The sequence below is a fragment of the Macaca mulatta genome, chromosome 1, assembly GCF_049350105.2.
Source record: "Macaca mulatta isolate MMU2019108-1 chromosome 1, T2T-MMU8v2.0, whole genome shotgun sequence".
In the NCBI taxonomy this organism is placed as follows: domain Eukaryota; kingdom Metazoa; phylum Chordata; class Mammalia; order Primates; family Cercopithecidae; genus Macaca; species Macaca mulatta.
The window spans coordinates 223,681,410-223,704,093 of record NC_133406.1 but is presented as its reverse complement, the minus strand read 5'-3'; the positions used below and the strand labels follow the sequence as shown (position 1 = coordinate 223,704,093).

General features: G+C 46.8%; 1 protein-coding gene across 1 annotated transcript in view; it reads left to right on the top strand.

Moving 5' to 3' along the window:
- The first annotated feature begins 4,872 nt into the window (after positions 1-4,872).
- Positions 4,873-22,684, top strand: part of PADI4 (peptidyl arginine deiminase 4) — a 53,330-nt gene continuing 35,518 nt past the window's right edge. The window contains exon 1 of the mRNA XM_015124192.3: positions 4,873-5,189. Coding sequence (XP_014979678.3) covers positions 5,098-5,189 — 92 coding nt within the window. The 5' untranslated portion in view covers positions 4,873-5,097. The remainder of the gene's footprint in view (positions 5,190-22,684) is intronic.

Genomic DNA, 22,684 nt, shown 5'->3' with positions numbered 1-22,684 from the left:
GGCAGGGGGCTCTGGGATGAACACTTCACAGGAGCAGGGATTTTTTTTTTTTTTTTTTTTTGAGATGGAGTCTTGCTCTGTTGGCCAGGCTGGAGTGCAATGGAACGATCTCATCTCACTGCAACCTCTGCCTCCTGGGTTCAAGTGATTCTCCTGCCTCAGCCTCCCAAGTAGCTGGGATTGCAGGTGCCTGCCACTATGCCCAGCTAATTTTTGTATTTTTAATAGAGATGGGGTTTCACTATGTTGGTCAGGCTGGTCTCGAACTCCTGACTTCAGGTGATCCACAGGAGGAGGGATTTTCTAGTTTCAGCCAGTCTGGATGATCTAGACTTGGCTCCAGTGTTCTGCTGGAAGTCATGAATTCAGAGAAGCCGAGAGACCAGGGTTCTTTCTGTTGGAAGGGACTTCAGAACTCATCAGCCAAATGACCTGGCCTGGGGGCGGCTGTGCAGCCCTCAGAGTGGACAAGGATGCAGGGGCTCGGGAGTCAGGCTGTGCAAAATTAAATGCAAGTATCACCACTTCTGTGTATCTCTGAGTGGTTACCTAACTCCTCTGAGACTCGGTTTCCTCATCTGGACAATGGGGAGAGATGTTAAGGTTGCTGTGAGGATTAAAGATGATGCACGTTAGGGCCTGGCATAGGTCAGGGATACACCAGGGCATAGCATGTTGGATAAAGCCAAATTTGAAACCCTCCTAGAGGCCGTGTGACCTTGAGCCTGGTACTTCACTCTTCTGTAGAGATGAGATTGTACCTGTTGCCACACTTAATAGTGAGTATTAGAAATAATAGAGCCCAAGGACCTGGTGACAGGTAAACACATGGCAGGCGTTAATAGATGGTGGTCTGTTATCACCCTGTGTGCTTCTACGTTTATGTTAAAGCCTAAGTTAGCTTCTAAGCGAGGGCCGGACACTTAGGAGGCATTTGATAAATATTTGTTGAATGAATAGCTCAGTGCTGGGAATGAACTGTACTTATGAATGAATAATGCAAAAGAGCTAGGCCATCTGCTGCAAGAAATACACTGCACTATACCCAGACTCAGAGCCCCTGGGAGAGTCCCCTGACCCTAATTCTTTCCCCCAAAATGATGTCATTGCAATCACCTGGAGCAGGCTAGCCAGCCAGTCTCTGGGACAGGAGCTCAGATGGCCACAGCCATCTGGGCCTCAAATGCCTAGAGGGTATTGGGCAACTCCCAGAACACCTTTGCTTCCTCTGTGTGAGTTGGGCTGGTGATTCTGCCTTTCAACAGGAAGAGAGGCCTCTTCCTCCCAGGTTTGTGGCCTGGGTTCTGAGCCAGTCACCATGTGTAAGAGAGTTCACTCCCCAACCCCAGAGGTCCCCTTTGGGCTCTGAAAGGGTTAATGCCATCGGCAAAAGAAACAGCCAGGCCAGGTTCTCAGGGATCTTCACAGGATCCTGTCTGGGTCAAGTACTGGGCTGGGTGCTGGGAACACAAACAGCCATGGTGTTAAGCCACCAGTGTTGAGTGACAAGTCTAGGCACCGGCCTTGCTCTCAGGCTAGTTGGGAGACGGGCATTTAAACACAAGGTGTGGCAAATCTCAGAAACAGAATGAAGCGTCCTGCTAAAAAACTAGAGGGGCAAAGATGACTCTATAACATCCGTGCAAATAACGACAGACACGGGCACAAGGGATGCATGGCTACGTGGTTTATGACACTGAAAACTTGCAAACAGCCCCCATGTCCATCAGCAGGGGAGCAGCCATGTCAGGATGCAGCCGGAGCTGCAGGCACAGGTGGGGCATGCCCCAGCCCCATGTCTGTTGGCCTCTTATTCCACTGCCCTCGGCTCCTGCCCTCAGCCCTGCCTATCACAGAGCCCATGGCCCTTGTTCTGCTGTGAGTGACCAAGTGTGTTTCTACAAAGAGGCTTTGCTTCCAAAGTGCAGCCGTTTTCCCTGAGTGTGAGAATGTGTGTGTGTGTGTGTGCGTGTGTGTTACAAACCTAGTTTTGCGTTGCTCCCTGTGTAATTGCAAATAACATGTACTCTCGTTTGCTCCTCCTCTCTCTCATCACTCCCCTGAGTCTCTGGTGGAGGACCCCAGGGCTCATCCCTCGGCCTTCTCTCTTCCCCATCCACACTCATTCCCTAGGGGAGCTGGAGATGTTGACATCTCACAGTTGTATGCTTTCCAGCCTGGTCCTGTCTCTTAAGCTCCAGAATCATGTGTTCAAACGTCCTACAGGGCATCATCACACTAAATCACACTTGGCAAAGCCAGGACCAAACTCCTGATCTCCACTGTGCCCACCCCCACCCCTCCCTCAGCCTTCCCTGCCCAGCTGCGAGCAGTCCCATCCCTCCAGGGCCTCAGGCTCCAAATTGCGGCGGCGGCCTCCATTCTTCTCTCTTTCTTAACACCCCTCATCCAGTCCATCTGCACCTCCTGTTGGCTGTATTGCATCACAAAATGTCCAGAACCTGACCCATCCTCCCCTCCTCCATGGCAACCACCCTGGCCTGAGCCCCACCGTCTGTCACCGGCCTGTCTGCAGTGGCCACTTCACAGGTCTCCTGGCCTCTTCACGGATCCCCTACAGTCTGTTCTGACATCACAGCCAGAGTGATCACGTTCAAGCAAGTCGGTTCGCGGTCCTCCTCCTCTGCTCAAAATGACTCCAGGCTCCCCACGTTACTTGGAGCAGAGGCCAAAGTTCTTAGGATGCCTGAAAGGCCCTTATGATCACACCCCCGCCCCGGGCTGCTCTCCCCCCTCCCTCACTGCATTTCAGCCACATTGGCCTCTTTACTCTTTCTTGAACCCGCCAGGCATGTCCCTGCCTCAGGGCCTTTGCACCGACTGCACTGGCTGTTCTCTTGACCTGGAACATTCTCCCTCCAGTTTTCCACATTGGCACTCAAGTCTTGGCTCAAACGTCACCTTCTCTGGCCACCCTACTTGAAATTGCATTAGCCCCTTGCCCTGTGTTCCTAGTGGCCCTTATCCTGTCATTGTTCCTATTTCTACCCTACTAACATACGATAGAATTCACTTACTGCATTTATTGCTTACTGGCTGTCTCTCTCCCAACAAAAACAAACAAAAAGGTTCTATGAAGGCAGGATTTTTGTCCGTTTTGTTCACAGCATATCCACAGTGCCTGGAACAGTGTCTGGCCATCAGCAGGCAATAAGTATTTGTTGAATTAACAAAACTGCTTTGGGGCTTGTCCTCTATGGCTCATTCACAGCAAATTTAAACCCCAAACTGCTGAAGAAAATAAGAAAGCAAAGAAGAAACAGAAGAAAACAACCTCAGGAGACCTAAGACTTGGGGTAGAGGCCAGCCCTCTCACTGATGTGCTGCATGACCGTGGGCGGGGGCGGGTCCCACCCCCTTTCTGTGCCTCAGTCTCCCCTTCTGCAGAACAAGGACTGGATTGGGTGTTCTCTAAGGGCCCTCCCAACTCTAACAACGGGCAGCTCCCTCCTGCCACTTTCCAGTAGAAACTCAAACTAGTTCTAATCATGCGGTCAGCCAGAGAAATCAGGTTTATTAAGACTTACTGTGTGCAGGCAGTCACGTAGATGCGTCAGAACGTCAGACCTGGCCACGTCATCATCTGCTGGTACAGAAGATAAGCTTTGAGCCTAGAGAAGGTGGTCTGAATTCAGATCCCCCACTGTAGGGCTTGTGACACCTTGGGGGTCTCACTCAATCTCTCTAAGTCTTTGTGGCCCATCTACACATGGGCATCCTGATAGGACCCACTCCACGGGGATGTTGACATGGGGCAGGATTTGAACTAAAGCCTGCTTGATTCCACAGCCTGGCTCTGAATTAATGAGGCAAATTCTTTGCTTCAAAGCCAAAGCAAGCAAACAGAAATGAACACAAAATATCCAACCTGCCGAACGCTCTATGTTCACGCCAGACCCCCATGCATGCATCCTCTGAGTGCTCCTTGTTGAGACCCGTCTGCCACCCGCCAATTGCCTTATTAAAGGTAGCGCCTGGTACCAACGGCCCAGGTGCAGCCACATCTCTGTGGCCGCATGGGCGTCCCCCTGGCAGGCGTGGCCCACACCTGCACTGTCTGATCTGACAGCCAGAGGCCCTGGCAAGAGGCAGGTATCCTGGAGCATGCAGAGAACATCAGCTTCCACGCCAGGAAGCTCATCTCCTCCCAGCTCTACTGCATGCTGGCTCTGGCACTTTGGGCAAGAGCTAGTCACTTTTACTCTCTGAGCCTCAATTTTCCTTCTGTAAAATGGATTGTAATAATAAGCCCATCTATATCTTGTAGCGAGATGTAGCTGTGATACAGTCTGGAAAGCACGTGTCATACAGACAGGCAGCTAATGAATGTCACACTCTGGAACTGGACACCTTTGGTTCCAATTCTGGCCCTACCACTCTCGAGCTGTGGAAGTGCTCTGGACCTCCATTTTCTCATCTGTAAAATGGGTACAATAATGGCACCAACCTCAGAGGGCTACTATGAGGGTGAAATAAGGGGATAATGGTACTACCTAGTTCACAAGTTTGTCTTAATGAGCTATTCCATGTGGTGCAGGAAAACATGCCTGGCGTAGAGAAAATACCAAGAATGTGAGCTGTCATGTGGGTGGCCCAGGTGGAGAGACTTGTCCCAAGCCTGGTTGCTCTTTGAACGTGTAGCCTGGCCTATGATCGCTTACCTAAAATCTCCCTGCTTTTCCCACCTTCTCCTTTCTGATACCCCTGTTTGACATAGGTGAGATTGGATAGATCAAGGTGTTCAGGGCCTCCAGGCAGGGATGGGGCTACGGGCACGTAGGACTGGGACCCAACCCCTCAGCCTGGACTCCACCCCACGCTTTCTGAGCCATCCATCCTTCTCAGGAAACTGACAGAGCCACCCTGCCACTGGTACCAGCATTGACACCCACCTAGAGGTCCAAGGGGCAGCCCCAGGGCAGAGGAGATTTTGAGAGCCCACACCCCTGACCTGAGTGGGGAGGGGTTGAGCCTCTGGGCCACAGACCGCAGGTGCTGACTCATGGCCTCCGCTGGGCGGTATAAAGGAACCAGCCCAGGGGCTTCCTACAGCCAGAGGGACCAGCTAACCAGACAATGGCCCAGGGGACATTGATCCGTGTGACCCCAGAGCAGCCCACCCATGCCGTGTGTGTGCTGGGCACCTTGACTCAGCTTGACGTCTGCAGGTGAGCGGGGGACCTTCTGGGGTTTTGGGGGCAGGTCAGGAGATGCTGGATGAGCCAGTTCTACTGACACAGAGCATGTGTTTGGCCCAGGCTCCAGGCTCCAGGCTCCAGCCTCTGCAGCCACTGCCAGGGGAGCAGCTGGAGAGAGAAGATCCCAGCAGCCGTGGGAAGTGCCAGTCTCATGGCTGTGGGTTTTTTGCCATGTACAAGTGCAAATTCCCCAGGACCACACCACAGATAAATTATTGTGGGGCAAACTAGGCCAGCCATCTTCCTGTCTTCATCGAGGCAACAGAAACTTACAGAGGGTCTGTGATTTGCTCAAGGTCACACAGCAAGTGTGCCCTGGAAGTAAGTTTAGCCCCTGGGCCTCCTGGTTCACAGCACAGTTTGTTACCCCACATCTCTTAGCTAAGCTTCTCCGTGGGTGTGTAATAGTGTGGGTGGGGATGGTGAAACGGAGCTCTCTGGCGTGGCAGAGACTGAGGTAGGAAGCCTGGACCTGCTGCTGGCTAGCTGAGAGGCCTTGAGCAACTGAGCCTCAGTTTCCTCATCTGTGAAATGGGGATAATACTCACATCACGTGCTGGTTATAGGAATTCAATATGAAAAAATGTGCAAATGTTGGTTGAGTACTTAGCACAGTGGTGGGCCCATCCCTGGTAGTTTTTATTCACTCATTTAACAAACGCTGTTTGCCATATGCCCTGTGGCAGGGTCTGGGTTAAACAAGAGAGTGGAGGAACGCTCTCAGGGAGTGTGCAGGGTCATTGTTGTTATTGTAGAACAGGAATTAAAAGAAATTTTAAAATGTGTAAGCAGAAACTCAGCTCTGTGTTCAAACAAACAAACAAACAAAAACAATTTTCCCTGAAAAAAAAAAGAACTGGAGTCCCTTAAAAATGAACTGCCTGGTTTTTTTTGTGGCTAGGGAGCCTTATTGCTGCTCCTTTCCCAGGCACAGTGAAGACCCCGTTTCTCTAGCTGTGCAGCTGCAAGGCCACTAGACAGATACACTCAAGCCATAAAACATGTCTTTCCTTAAAAAGTAAAAAATAATATAATGCATGTCTCAATTAAATAACTGTCTTTATTTCTTTCCCCCTGCACAGATCTCTCCCCACCCTGTGAAATGCTTAAAATATAACTTAACTCTTTGTTCAGGGCTCGGTCTTTTTAAATGTGAATCCGACTGAGCCAGTGCACCTAAATAATAAATCCTCCTCAACCCCTCGGTCTCTCTGATTCCTGAATTATCCTGCAACAATTGCTGTTGTCAGGAATAGGAGTGGTTGCCCCTGGCTTCCCCAGCCCAGGCTGGGCATCGGTGGCCCTAGAATGGTGCCCATAGGAGTGTCAGGGACATTTCTTTTTTTTTTTTTTTTTTTTTTTTGAGACGGAGTCTGGCTCTGTCGCCCAGGCTGGAGTGCAGTGGCCTGATCTCAGCTCACTGCAAGCTCCACCTCCCAGGTTCACGCCATTCTCCTGCCTCAGCCTCCTGAGTAGCTGGGACTACAGGCGCCCACCACCTCGCCCGGCTAGTTTTTTGTATTTTTTTAGTAGAGACGGGGTTTCACTGTGTTAGCCAGGATGGTCTCGATCTCCTGACCTCGTGATCCACCCGTCTCGGCCTCCCAAAGTGCTGGGATTACAGGCTTGAGCCACCGCGCCCGGCCAGGGACATTTCTTTGAAAGTGTCACTTGCTGCCTGAGCCCCAGCTGCCAGATAACAGCAGTAAATATCAGATGGTCTCCCAGGGCCACATGGGGGAGGCAGGAGACCAAGAAGTTGGGGAGAAAAGGAAAAAGAAAATCACCTGACATCGTTTGAGGCACCCGCAACTCCTCTGAGGATGAATGTGGAGGAAATGACAGGGCCTCTCCCAGCATGCGCAGGCTAACCCTCTACCCAGCGTCTGGGAGTAGTGATCAAGATCACAGGTGCTTCCTCTGGCCCTGGAGAGGTGGGTGGACAGCTGGTCAGGGTTGGGCAGAGAGGAAGGCACTGCTCATTTCTCCCAGAAATGATGGGGACTCTGGAGTTCCCAGGTGCCTCGAAACCCTTCTTTTCTCCTCCTTCAGCTACACATTGAGCCCTGTCACTCTATCCCCTGAACATCTCACATAACAATGGCTAATATTTACATCACACTTACTACATTCAACTCATTCAACGGCTTCGGGAGGCTGTTAATGTTGTTATTCCCATTTTATAGAAGAGGAAACGGAGGCTCCAAGAAGTTAAGTAACCCACCTCAAGCCACACAGCTAGTAAGTAGGGGAGACAGGACTCAACCCAGGCAGCATGACTCTAGGACCCTCCTCTCTGCCCATGGGTCCCCAGTCCAGCCCTTCCTGTTGCTTCTTATCTGTTCCTAACATAGCCCCAGACAGTGCCTCCCTCCCATCTCCTGAGCAGCCATCAGCCTCTTCATGAACCACATAGGTGGGAGGGCCACTCCCCCCTTACCTCCACCCACATATGCATACCTCCATACCTTTGCTCAAGCCATTCTTTCTGTCCCCAAAGTCAGGAACCCGGGAGGCAGAGGTTGCAGTGAGCCAAGATTGGGCCACTGCACTCCAGCCTGGGCGACAGAGTGAGACTCTGTCTCAAAAACAAGAGGCAAAAATACCTACCCGAGGGTCACATCAATTAAAGGTGGCAAGCCGGGTGCAGTGGCGCACGCCTGTAATCACAGCACTTTGAGAGGCCAAGACGGGCAGATCACTTGAGGCCAGAATTTCGAGACCAGCCTGGCCAACATAGGGAAACCCCGTCTCTACTAAAAATACAAAAGAGTTAGGAACCATGCCATGATGCACAGGACAGAATAAATAAAGCATTATGATGGCCAGGCACAGTGGCTCACGCCTGTAATCCCAGCACTTTCGGAGGCAGAGACGGGCGGATCACAAGGTCAGGAGATCAAGACCATCCTGGCCAACATGGTAAAACCCTGTCTCGACTAAAAATACAAAAATTAGCCGGGCATGGTGGTGCGCAGCTGTAGTCCCAGCTACTTGGGAGGCTGAGACAGGAGAATTGCTTGAACCCAGGAAGCAGAGGCTGCAGTGAGCCGAGATCATGCCACTGAACTCCAACCTGGGCGACAGAGACTCTGTCTCAAAAAAAAAAAAAAAAAAATTAGATGGGAGTAGTGGCACATGCCTATAATCCCAGCTACTCAGGAGACTGAGGCACAAGAGTTGCTTGAACCTGGGAGGTGGAGGTTGCAGTGAGGGAAGATTGCACCACTGCACTCCAGCAAGGGCAACAGAGTGAGACTCTGTCTCAAAAAGAAAAAAAAAAAGTTAAAGGTGGCAAAGCCAGGACTGTCTGACCCTAAACCCCCCCTGCTTCCCAGCACACCTGGCCTCCAAATGCTGTGGAGTGGACCCCCCTGGGCACTGCTCCCTGTGGGCAGAGCTCATTCAGCTTCCAAAGGATTTGGTAAAGGCCTAGAAGGAATGGGGGTCCAGGAGGTGCCAACTGCAAAGGGCAGTGGGCATTCAGAAGCTGCCATCCATGGTCTCTCTTCTTCCTCCCAGGGTCTCCTTCTGAATAGGAGACCACTTGATACGACAGTGGGGAGCCTGGACAAGTCTGTTTGTAGCTCTGAGCCTCGGTTTACCCAACTGTAAAATGGGAAAATTAACACTCCTTGCTGGGTTATGGCAAAGATTAAATTATATAATGCACACCAAGTGTCTGGCAGAGGGGTCCCCTTTCCAATGCAAATCAAAGAAAATGACTAAGGTAAATGTCAATCCTTTTCAGAGGTTTATTTCCAAGGTTGGAAAAGAATACAGAAACAGAAAAAATCTGTGGTCTGTGCTTTTTCCTAAATGGGTCTGGGGACTTCAATATTTAAAGGGAAAAGAGGGGTATTGGGCCGGGTGTGGTGGCTTACGCCTGTAATCCCAGTACTTTGGGAGGCCGAGGAGGGAGGATCACCTGAGGTCAAGAGTTTGAGACCAACCTGGACAACATGGTGAAACGGCATCTCTACTAAAAATACAAAAAATAGCCGGGCGTGTGGCACGTGCCTGTAGTCCCAGCTACTTGGGAGGCTGAGGCAAGAGAATCACTTGAACCCGGGAGGTGGAGGTTACAGTGAGCTGAGATCGCGCCATTGTACTCCAACTTGGGCAACAAGAGCGAAACTCTGTCTCAAAAAAAAAAAAAAAAAAGAGTGGGTATTGGGGGAAAAAGGAAGAAAGAGAAAAAAGATGGGTAGATAAGAGGCAAGTGATTGCATTCTTTTGAGTCTTTCGTCGCTTTCACTGAATACATTCTCCGTGTGAGGCGGGGGAATAGTCACTTATGCCTTGAGCTCAGTGAATCTGTATTGTCACATAAGATAAACATAGAGCAAAGGAAGAAATCAGATATGCATTTGTTGCAGGTGAGCAGAGGTATGACTTTGATTTCTGTCCTTTGTTCCATGCCTGTGAAGATAAGCTATTCACCGACGTTGTCAGGGTGAAATTCAGCAGAACTGGTTCGGGGGAAAGATCTCAGGGCTCACAGGGAATTTCCTTGTGGGCAAATTGTGAGGGAGGTATGTAGCCTTTTTTTTTTTTTTTTAAATCTTTGTAGCTATCTCATTTAGAAACAAAATGGGACCGGGCGCAGTGGCTCACACCTGTAATCCCAACACTTTGGGAGGCTGAGGTAAGCGGATCACAAGGTCAGCAGATTGAGACCATCCTGGCCAACATGGTGAAAACCTGTTTCTACTAAAAATACAAAAATTAGCTGGGTGTAGTGGCACGTGCCTGTAGTCCCAGCTACTCAGGAGGGTGAAGCAGGAGAATCGCTTCAACCAGGGAGGTGGAGGTTGCAGTGAGCAGAGATCTCACCACTGCACTCCAGCCTGGGCGACAGAGCGAGACTCTGTCTCAAAATAAACAAATAAATAAAAATAAAAAGTAAGAAAGAAAATGGGGCCGAGTGTGTTGGCTCATGCCTGTAATCCCAGCACTTTGGAAAGCCCAAGCAGGCGGATCACTTGAGGTCAGGAGTTCGAGACCAGCCTGGGCAACATGGTGAAACCCCATCTCTACTAAAAATATAGCCAGGCGTGGTGGTGTGTGCCTGTAATCCCAGCTACTCGGGAGGCTGAGGCACAGGAATTGCTTGAACCCTGGAGGCGAAGGCTGCAGTGAGCCGAGATCATGCCACTGCACTCCAGCCTGGTGACAGCGCGAGACCATGTCTGAAAAAAAAAAAAAAAAAAGAAAAGAAAAAGAAAGAAAGAAAGAAAAATAAAATGGAAGCCAGGTTTGCATGACCCAGTTCCCAGCTTGACTTTTCCCTTTGGCTTAGTGAGTTTGGGGTCCTGAGATTCATTTTCCTTTGACAGCAGTGAGGACTGCATGAGTCTCCGTGTGTGAGGGTGGCAGACACTGAGTGCCACCCTCATGGGGGTGGTTGGTCAGGAGATGGCAGATGCTGGAGTTGGAGGAATGATGTCACTGTCTGGGGCTCAAGCCCCCAGTGCTGGCTGTACAGAGGGTATTGGAAGTTACAAGAAGATTCAGCTCTGGATGGTCTTATGATAACACACATGGGTCACATGCATGAGGGCATGCACACACCTGGTGTGAACTCCCAGATGTTTATGAAAGTTCCTTGTTTAGGAGCTGAGAACATCTGGAACACAGACAGAGGAAGCACATACATCTTAGAGTCAAATCCCAGTGGCCCAGTTCCTAGCTGGCCCTTACCTCTCTGAGCCTCAGTTTCCCCATCTAGCAGAAAGAGTGGTTATAAAGGTGCCAGACCCACCCATTTGTGCCAGACCCACCTGTTTGTTCCCCTCTTGAGGAAGTCACGTGGGACAGAGGGGTCTGAGGCGGACCTTGTCCCTCAGTCCACCTGCTGTGCGCCCCTCGGTCTCCATTGTGTTTTGAGCCCCTTATTCATTTTCTTGGTGGGCCAGACACATGGCATGTCCCTCTCCTGTCCCCATCCTCTGACCACAGCGCCAGGCAGTTGGAAGGCCTGGCTTATCACTGAGGTTTTCAGAGAATGAAGAAAAACAACAGCACACAGTACCAAGAGAATGAGCCTCCGGGCTTTGGCAGAGAAACAAGAGCCTTGGTTAAGTTTTGGTTCGGCCAGGTAGGTGTATCATAAATGGAGGCACCTGAGCAGAAAGGCACCAGTGCCACTGGGGCATCTCCTGGCTGGAAACTGCCCACTGCACTCCAGCCTGGGTGACAGAGCAAGACTCTGTCTCAAAAATAAATAAATAAATAAATAAAATAACACCCCTACCCAGTAACACCCACCCCCTACCCCCTGTCTCCCCGGCCCTGCCCCTAGCTTCCGCCTGTGGCTGCATTTCAGCCGGGCATTCAGCAGAAGCTGTGGGACTGCATGACTGGGGCAGAGCCTCAGTGTGCTCATCTGTAAAATGGGAAGAGGGATGCCGGCCTCACAGTAGCAGGACCTCATAGTGCTGCCGTGAATGTTCAGCTGATGAGACAATGGGTGTAGAACGCCAGGCTCACAGTAGCTCTCAACAAATACCAGCGTATGCATTCTCTCCAGCCTCAGTTTCTTCTTCATTTGTAGAAGGGGAACTCCAATAGTACCTATGTCACAGAGTTGTCATGGAGATGCCTGTAGAGACGGGGTTTAGCCATGTTGCCCAGGCTGGTCTCAAACTTCTGGACTCAAGCAATCCACCTGTCTCAGCTTCCCAAAGTGCTAGGGTTACAGGCGTAAGCCACCATGCCTGGCTGTGTGTATGGCTTTTCTGCATAAGAAAGCAGCAATAACAATGCATGCCACAGACATAATGCTTTTTTTTTTTTTTTGAGACAGAGTCTCGCTCTTGTCGCCTAGGCTGGAGTTCTATGTTGAGATCTTGGCTCACTGCAATCTCCACCTTGCAGGTTCAAGCGATTCTCCTGCCTCAGCCTCCTGAGTAGCTGGGATTACAGACACCCGCCACCACACCTGGCTAATTTATTTGTAATTTTAGTAGAGACGAGGTTTCACCATGTTGGCCAGGCTGGTCTCGAACTCCTGACCTCAGGTAATCCACCCTCCTCGGCCTCCCAAAGTGCTGGGATTACAAGCGTGAGCCACCGTGCCTGGCCATCATAATGCTTTATTTATTCTGTCCTGTGCATCATGGCATGGTTCCCTGATTCCACTCAGAAATCAGGGTAATTCAACAAACTTGTATTAGCATCTTCTTTGGCAGTGGTTCTCACACTTGAGTGTGTATCAAAAGCATCTGGAGAGTCTGTTAAAACAGATTGCCGCTGGGCACTGTGACTTACGCCTGTAATCCCAGCACTTTGGGAGGCTAAGGCAGGAGGATCACTTGAGGCCAGGAGTTCGAGACCAGCCTGGGCAACATACTGAGACTCTCATCTCTATAAAAATTTTTTTAAATTAGCCGGATGTGGTAGTGTGTGCCTGTAGTCCCAGCTACTAAGGTGGCTGAGGCAGGAGGATTACTTGAGCCCAGGAGTTCAAGTCTGCCGTGAGCTATGATTGTGCCTCTGTACTCCAGCAAGAACCCCTCTCCGAAAAACCAAAACAAACAAAAAACACACATTTCTGGGCCCACTCTTAGAGTTTCCAACTCAGTAGGTCTGAGCAGAGCCCAAGAATCTGCATTTTTAACACATTCCCCAGTGAGGCAGATGCTGCTGTTCCGAAGATCACACTTTGGGAAGCATTGGTCTTCAGGAAGTGCTGGATGCTGGGCACAGCAGGGTGGCACCAACGCAGAGAAAGAGGCAGTCATGATGTGGTAGGAATGGCACCAGGCTGGGCTGCAAGAGGACCCAGACCTGCCATTATCAGCCGGCACCCAGACACGTCACTTTGCCTCTCTGAACCTGTTTTCTCATCTGTAAAAGAATAACAATGGCTCACTCATAGGATGATTGTGAAAACAAAGGTTAATGGCCACACAGAGAAAGGTGACTAGCTTGTCATCTGCTGCAGGTATGTGAACGCCAACTCAGGCAACAGTGTCAGGATGGGAGAAGGTGCCAAGACCGAAATGTCACTGAGGATGACAGAAATTCTAAACCTCAAACTCCCAAACGGAGGCGGGGAGACTAACCTGACTGCTGAGTGTGACTGAATGTCTTGATCAGACTTCCCGTGACTTTGAGCTGTGAATAAACATTTTTATATTTTCACCTTTTGCCGTTCACATGCACACAAGGCGAAAATTGGTATGCTTATTTTTTTTTCTTTTTATTTATTTATTTATTTTTTTTTGAGACATAGTCTCGCTCTATCAGCCAGGCTGGAGTGCAGTGGCGCGATCTCGGCTCACTGCAAGCTCCGCCTCCCGGGTTCACGCCATTCTCCTGCCTCAGCCTCCTGAGTGGCTGGGACTACAGGTGCCCGCCACAATGTCTGGCTAATTTTTTTGTATTTTTAGTAGAGACGGGGTTTCATGGTGTTAGCCAGGATGGTCTCGATCTCCTGACCTCATGATCCGCCCGCCTCAGACTCCCAAAGTGCTGGGATTACAGGCGTGAGCCACCACACCCAGACTTTTTTTTTCTTTTCTGTGGAGACAAGGTCTCGCTATTTTGCCCAGGCTGGTCGAAAGCAGTCCTCCCACCTCAGCCTCCCAAAATGCTGGGATTACAGGCGTGAGCCATTGTGCCTGGCCAGCACACTAACTTTTTAAAAAATCTACTACCACATGCCCCTTGCTTTTTCTTTTTTCTTATGAAGATGCTGATTTTGGTTCAAGTGTTTTTTTGATTGCCTGCCACTTTTCCAGACCTCGGCCATCATATCACACTCAAGAGTGCAGGGTTTTACCCAGGATCAAGAGAGAGACAAACAGAGGCGTGGTGTGGTGGCTCATGTCTGTCATCCCAGCACTTTGGGAGGCCAAGATGGGAGGATGCCTTGAGCCCAGGAGTTCGAGACCAGCCTGGAGATAAGGAGACTCTATCTCTACAAACAATAATTTTTTAAAAATTAGCCAGGGGTGATAGCATGTACCTGTGGTCCCAGCTACTCAGCTACTCAGGAGGCTGAGGTGGAAAGGTCACTTCAGCCTGGGAGGCTGAATTGCAGTGAGCTGTGATTGCGCCACTGCACTCTAGCCTGGGTGAGAGAATGAGATCCCATCTCTTAAGAAAAGAGAGAGAGAGAGACATTCAAAGACAGAGAGTGTATTAGTTTCCTGTTTGTTAAAAGAAACACAAGACAAATTAAATTTAACAGTTTAGTGGAGCAAAGAACAATTAGTGAATCAGGCAGCCCCCTCTACCCAAACCAGAATAGGTTCAGAAAGACTCAGGAGCTGCCACATGGTTGAACAATATTTATGAACAGAAAAAGGAAACTGACCCACGGAACACAGAAGCAAGGCTCAGAAACAGCTGGATTGACGACAGCTCGGCATCTGCCTCATTTGGACATGGTTTGAACAGTTGGCTGCCTGCGATCGGCCAAAACAGTGGTTGGTATAAAAGTAGGTCACGGGTTGTTTACACCTCCAGTTAGGTTATAGCTTGCTATGTACAAAGAAACCTTTCAGCCGAACTTAAAATACGCAAAGAGGCAGCTGTGGGGTAAACTTAATATAACACATTACTGCTGTAACAAATCACCACAAACTTAGTGACTTCAAACAGCACAAATTTATTACCTTCCAGTTTGCAAGATCAGATATCCAAAAAATGAATCTTACTTGGCTAAAATCAAGGTGTCGGCAGGGCTGCGTTCCTTCTGGAGGCTCCAGAGGAGAACTCATTCCTTGCAGCTTCTAGAGGGGCCCACATTCCTTGGCTTGTGGCCCCTTCCAGCAACAGCATCACTCTGATCTCTGCTGCCATCACCACAGTTTCCCTGACTCAGACCCTCCTGCCTCCTTCTTATAAAGAGCTTTGTATTACCGGAAAGTGGTCCCAATCCAGACCCCAAGACAGGGTTCTTGGATTTTGCCCAAGAAAGAATTCAAGGTGATCCATAAAGTGAAAGCAAGTTTATTAAGGAGGCAAAGGAATAAAAGAATGGCTACTCCATAGGCAGAGCAGTCCCAAAGGCTGCTGGTTGCCCATTTTTATAGTTATTTCTTGATTATATGCTAAACAAGGGGTGGATTATTCATAAGTTTTTGGGGTAAAGGGTGGGCAATTCCCTGAACTGAGGGTTCCTCCCCTTTTTAGACCATATAAGGTAACTTCCAGGCATTGCCATGGCATCCATAAACTGTCAGGATGCTGGTGGGAGTGTCTTTTAGCACGCTAATGTATTATAATTAGTGTATAATGAGCAGTGAAGACAACCAGAGGTCACTCTTGTCATCATCTTGGTTTTGATGTGTTTTGACCGGCTTCTTTACTGCCAACTGTTTTATCAGCAAGGTCTTTATGACCTGTATCTTGTACTGACCTCCTATCTCATCCTATAACTTAGAATGCCTAACTTACTGGGAATACAGCCCAGCAGATCTCAGCCTTATTTTATGCAGCCCCTATTCAAGATGGAGTTGCTCTGGTTCAAATGCCTCTGACACTTGTGGTTACATTGGGCCCATCTGGCTAATCTAGCATAATCTCCCCATCTCAAGATCATTAACTTAATCACATTTGCAAGTCTCCTTTTCTGTGTAAGGCAACATCTTCACAGGTTTGGAGGACTAGTCATCTTTGTGGTCATCTTTGGGAGACCATTGTTCTGCCTACCACAGAGGGTTGATCTCATTTTAAGGAACAAATCCCTTTTGGTTGGAGTGATAAAGGGAGGATTCAATGGCAGAGGACCCACTGAGATGGGCCTTTGGGGCTGGATTGGATTCTGCAAGAAGGATGTGGGAGGGGAGAGCCCTCCAGATGAGGGACAGGTGATACGCAAAGCCTGGGAGATGGGAAAGTAGGGGGCAGGTGCAGGGAACTGTGGGCCATTCAGTCTCTGACCATAGGGAGAGCAGCATGGGGGACCACTAGGGGCCAGGCCAGGGCCCACCCCCACTCTCTTTACGAAGCAGAGATCCAATATGCCTAACCCTGAGTTTGGGAAAGTGACTTCACCTCTCCGTGCCTCAGCTTCCTCATCTGTAAAATGAACAGTACCCGCCTTACAGGCTGGTGGTGAGAACCGAATTAGTTAATGTGTGGAAAGAATGTGAACAGTGCCTGGAGCAGAGTAAATTGCCTGTAAGTAATTGCTTTCATTTAAGAATATGAAATTGATCCCAGCACTTTGGGAGGCTGAGGAGGGCGGATCACGAGGTCAGGAGATCAAGACCATCCTGGCTAACACGGTGAAACCCCGTCTCTACTAAAAATACAAAAATTAGCTGGACGTGGTTGCGGGCGCTTGTAGTCCCAGCTACTCGGGAGGCTAAGGCAGAAGAATGGCGTGAACCTAGGAGGTGGAGCTTGCAGTGAGCCGAGATCGAGCCACTGCACTCCAGCCTGGGTGACAGAGCAAGACTCCGTTTCAAAAACAAAAAAAAAAAAAAAAAAAAAAAGAATGTGAAATTGACTTCGTGAGGGTAGAATGAGAGCCCAAGCCAGGGTGGGCAGGAGATGGAATGAAATCTCCTCTTCTGTCTACTTCAGACCCTTAGGTTCTTCAAAGGCTATGTCAAATTCCATCTCCTGAAGGATCAACATCAGAATGTTAGTGATTGTCTTGTAAATCAATGAAAATGACCGAGACAAGTCTCCATCATTTTAGGAGGTTTATTTGCCAAAGTTAAGGACACGTGTCTGGGAGGCAGGTCTTTGCCCTTCTCTAAAGATGATTTTGAGGCCTTCGATATTTAAAGGAGAAAGGGTGGATATTGGAAGAAGAGGAAGAAATGTTTTTAATGTGTGGGTGGATAAGAGACAAACAGTTGCATCCTTTTGAGTCTTTGATCAGCCTTTCACTGAAAACACAATTTTCTTGTGAGGAAGCATAGAGGAATAGTCACTTATGTGTTCATCTAGCTCAGTGAATCTGCATTTTTACATAAGATAACATAAACATAGTGGAGAGGGAGCACTTAGATATGCATTTGTCTCAGGGGAGCAGAGGGATGACTTTGAGTTCTGTCCTTTGTCCTGTACCTGTAAAGATAAGCTATCAGCCAGGGGTGGTGGCTCATACCTGTAATCCCAACACTTTGGGAGGCCAAGGTGGGTGGATCACCTGAGGTCAGGAGTTTGAGACCAGCCTGACCAATATGGAACCCTCTCTCTACTAAAAATACAAAAAATTAACTGGGCGTGGTGGCATGCACCTGTAGTCCCAGCTACTTGGGAGGCTGAGACGGGAGAATTGCTTGAACCTGGGAGGCGGACGTTGCAGTGAGCTGAGAGTGAGACTCCATCTCAAAAAAAAAAAAAAGAAAGAAAAAAAAGATAAGCTATAAATTTACATTGCTAGGGAAAAATTCAACAGAACTGTTTTAGGGTAAAGATCTTTGGGGCCCACAAGGAATTTCCTTATGGGCCAATTGTGAGGGAAGTATGTAGATTTTTATCTTTATAGTTATTTTATTTATGAACCGTGAGAGGCAGGTTTGAGGGACCCAGTTCCCAGGACTCTTCCCTTTGGTTTAGTGAGTTTGTGGTCCCAAGATGTATGTTCCTTTCACAGTCTCTAAGTGGTAAGATTCATTTTCTTCTAGGCAATTTATGTCTTCTTCCTCCCTCCCTTCCTTCTTTCTTTCCTTCTTCTTTCTCTTTTTCTCTCCTTCTCCTCTTTTCCCCCTCTCACTCCTTCTTTCTTCTGGTATACTGTATTAGCTATCTATGCTGTATAACAAATTGTCCCAAAACTTAGCTCAAAATGATAACATTTATTATATCATAATTTCTACAGGTCAGCAATCCAGTATGGCTTAGCTGGGTTCTCTGCTCCAAGGTTTCTCATAATCAAGGTACTGGTAGAGCCATAGTCATGCTAAGGCTCGACCGGGGAAGGTGCCACTTCCAAGCCCACTCATATGGCTGTTGGTAGGATTCAGGGCCTTGTAGGGTGTTGGAACCTCAGTTCCTCCATGGCTGTTGGCTGGAAGCCTCCCTCAGTTTCCTGACATGTTGACCTCTCCATGCCACAAAATTGCAGCTTGCTTCATCAAGGTGAGCAAGCTAAGAAGGCAAGAGACAGGCAGAGAGACAGACAGAGAGAGAGAATTCTATTGTAACCTTATGACAGAAGTGATATTCCAGCACTCTTACCATTTTCCATTGGTTAGAAGGAAGTCAGTAGGTCCAGCCCATACTCAAGGGGAGAGAATTACACAAGGGCATGAACAGCAGAGATGGGAATTATTGGGGACCATCTGAGAAGTCTGTCTACCATATACTTTTCCTGTATTTTCCTAATTCTTTATAATGAATACATATAACTCTTAATATAAAGACAAATATTCAATACAAAGATAAAAATAGAAAATGTAATCCTAGGCCAGGTACTGTGACTCATGCCTGTAATCCCAGCACTTTGGGAGGCCAAGGTGGCAGATTACTTGAGTCTAGGGGTTCAAGACTAGCCTGCATGACCTGGCAAAACCCCATCTGTACAAAAATACAAAAATTAGCTGGGTGTGGTGGTGCACGCCTGTAGTCCTGGCTACTTGGGAGGCTGAGATGAGAGGATAGCTTAGGCCCAGGAGGCAGAGGTTGCAGTGAGCTGAGATCACACCACTGCACTCCAAACTGGGCAACAGAATGAGAACTCACCTCAAAACAAACAAACAAACAAACAACAAAAACCCAAAAACCACACATAATCCTAAGTGTTTCTGTGACCTTATATGGAAGGAGTTCTGCCTCTCTAGGGAGTCTCCACTGTGAATCCACTACGATTTATTAGCTATTCTTTTGTGGGCATTTAGACCATGTTTCATTGTTTGCATTACAGAAAGGGTTACTCTGAACTTTCTTGAACATGTCTCCTAGTGAACACATGAAAGAGATTCTCCAGAGTGTCTGCCTAGGAATCGAATTGCTGGGTTTGGGGTTGGCTAATAACACCAAGTTGGGTTTTTTTTGGCAAAAATGGTTAACTTCACACTCCAGTAAGCAGTACGTTAGAGTTTCTGTTGAATTGTACCATCTATAGTGTTATTTTTCACCAATTGAGTGGGTATAAAATCCTATTTCTTTATGGTCTTGACCTTTTCATTCTCTTACTTGTTAGTAAGGTGAAGTACCTCTTCATGTTTTCATGTTGATTTGCCTAAGTTCTTTAAATAGTCTGCATGCTAAGCCTTTGTTGGTTTTATGTTGTAAATATATTCTCCTTAGATTGTGCTTGTATATTTACTTTATATTGTCTTTCAATTAACAGAATTTAAATTCTTTTTTAATTTTTAAATTGATTTTAATTTTTTAAAAAATAGATACAGGGTCCACTATGTTGTCCCAGCTGGTCTTGAACTCCTGGCTCAAGTGATCTTCCCACCTTGGCCTCCCAAAGCACTGGGATTACAGGCGTGAGCCACTGCACCTGGCCTATTTATTTACATCTAGTTTAATTTTTTGATCTTTTCCTTCATGTTTACTGGTTTTGTGTCTTGTTTCAGAGAAAGCATAAATATGTTATCCTGTATCTTCTTTTAGAGATTCAAAGTTCTGACTTTCACATTTAAGTCTTTATCTGCCTCCTGCTGGTTTTTGTTGTGGTGTGAGGCTGGGATCAATTTAATTATTTTTCCAATTTAGTATTTTCTATATGAATGAGCAATTGCTCCAGCAACATTTATGGTATAGTCTCTACTACCTCCAGCCATCTGCAAGCCTATTTCTGTCATAGATCAAGTCCTATCTCCTTTAAGTTTTATCCTTCCTTTGTCTTGGCCTGAGCTGTTAAAACCCCATCTTAAGTTCCATGGCTTTATAGGAAGTCTTATACCTGGTTGAGAAAGTGCCTCACTTTTTACTACTTTTCTTTACAAGTACCTTGACCAACTTAGTTCCTGGATTTCTCATGTAGATTTAAAAATCAACTGATCAAGTTCCATGAGAAACCCTAAAATTCCACTGAATATATAAATCCACTGGAGAGAATTCATACCTTTATGGCAATAAGCCTTCTTAACCATATACATAGTATTTCTATTTATTTGGATCTTCTCTAATGGCTTTCAATAAGGTTTGAATATTTTCTTCATAAAAATCTTACACATGTTTTGCTAGATTTATCTTAGGTACTTTACAGTATTTTTTCCTTTTGTAAATTATATCTGTTTTTTTTTAAAATTGTTTTCTTCTTGAAGAAATGGTTTGCTAGAAAAAAAAGAAAAATATTTGTTTCCTATTTATTGCTGATGTATAGAAATGTAATTTATTTTTTCCTCTTTATTAGTCACCTTATTAAACTTTTGTCTTTTTATTTATTTTTAATTTTAAAAAAAGTTTAATTCATTTTTCTGGGGTTTGCAGACAACTGTATTTTCTGTCAATATTGGAAGTTTTTTTCTTACTTTTCACTCTTTGTATGTTTTACTTTATGTCTTTTTTTCTTTTGCTGCAGTGGTTAGAATCATCCACACAGTGTCAAAAAGATGTGAGGGTGGGTATCCTTACCACGTTCCTGATTGTTTATTTGTTTATGTATTTATTTATGTATTTATTTATTTATTTATTTATTTTTTGACACGGAGTCTTGCTCTGTGCCCCAGGCTGGAGTGCAGTGGTGCGATCTCGGCTCACTGCAAGCTCTGCTCCCCCGGGTTCACGCCATTCTCCTGCCTCAGCCTCCCGAGTAGCTGGGACTACAGGCGCCCGCCACCTCGCCCGGCTAATTTTCTTGTATTTTTAGTAGAGACGGGGTTTCACCGTGTTAGCCAGGATGGTCTCGATCTCCTGACCTCATGATCCGCCCGTCTCGGCCTCCCAAAGTGCTGGGATTACAGGCTTGAGCCACCGCGCCCGGCCTATTTATTTATTTTTTAAAAACAGTCTCACTCTGTTACCCAGGCTGGAGTGCAATGGCACAATCTTGGCTCACTGCAACCCCTGCCTCCCGGGTTCAAATGGTTCTCATGCCTCAGCCTCCCCAGTAGCTGAGATTACAGACATGCACTACCCAGTTAATTTTTGTATTTTTGGTAGAGACAGGGTTTCACCATGTTGGCCAGGCTGGTCTCCAACTCCTGACCTCATGTGATCTGCCCACCTCAGCTTCCCAAAGTTCTAGGATTATAGGCATGAGCCACTGCGCCAGCCCTGTGTTTCTGACTTTAAAGGGAAGGTTTTCATATTTTCCCTGTTAAACAGGATGTTCTCTGTGGGTCTTTTGTTAACCTTTTATCAACTATCTGCAGGGAAAAAAAAAATCTGCTTTATCTTCAGTAATTTGCTTTCCTAATATTTTTTCTCTTGATCAGTGTTGCCAGAGATTTGTCAGTTTTATTGGTCTATTCTAAGAACCAACTTTTGGCTTTATTGATTTGTTTTATTATTTCACAGATTTCTTCCAACTTTATTTTATTTTGGGAGATTACATTACACTTTCTTTTTCTATTAATTTTCAGCTTTTATTTTCTTTTTTAAAAATATAAACATTTAAGGCATAAAGTATCACTTTTACATCTCCCCAAAAGTTTTGAAAATGGTATTTTAGTTATTGCTCAGTCCTAAGTATTATTACTTAATTTCCATTTTTAATTGTCCTTTGACTTGTGAGTTATTGAGATGTCTGGTTTTAAATTTCCAAATGTATGGGGCTTTTAAAAACATACTTTATGCTAGTAACTTCTAATTAGTTACCTAATGATCAAAGAATATACTATTACCCATATATTACCTATCTTTTAATGTTTGTTGAAACTTACTTTATGGTCAATTACATGGTCACTTTTTTAAATGACCCATGACCCATGTGTGCTGTGCTTGGGAAAATGTATATTTGCTAGTTGTGGGATACACAATTCTATAAATATCCACTAAATCAAGTACGTTAGCAAATCTGTATCATTACTAAATTTTTATCTGCTCAATCTATTGTTAATTGAGAAAGAAGAGTTGAAATCTTCAACTCTGATGGTGGTTTTGTCAACTTCTTTTCCCTATCAATTATTTGTATTAATGTTTGCTTTATATGCTTTTTTTTTTTTTTTTTTTGAGACACAGTCTCACCCTGTCACCCAGGCTGGGGTACAGTGGTGCAGTATCAGCTCACTGCAACCTCTGCCTCCCAGGCTCAAGTGATCTTCCCATCTCTGCCTCCTGAGTAGCTGGGACTACAGGTGCATGCCACAACGCCTTGCTAATTCTTTTGTATTTTTTGTAGAGATGGGGTTTTACCATATTGCTCAGGCTGGTCTTTAACTCCTGGGCTCAGGCAATCCGCCCACCTCGGCCTCCCAACGTGTTGGTATTACAAGCATCACGCCCAGCCTTGCTTTACATATGTTGAGGCTGTTATTAGATACATACAAGTTTAGAATATCTTCTAGGTAAGTTAAACTGTATATCATTAGGTTGTAATCCTCTCTATTGATAACAATCTGTTTTATCTAATAATTTATTCTTTTGATATTAAT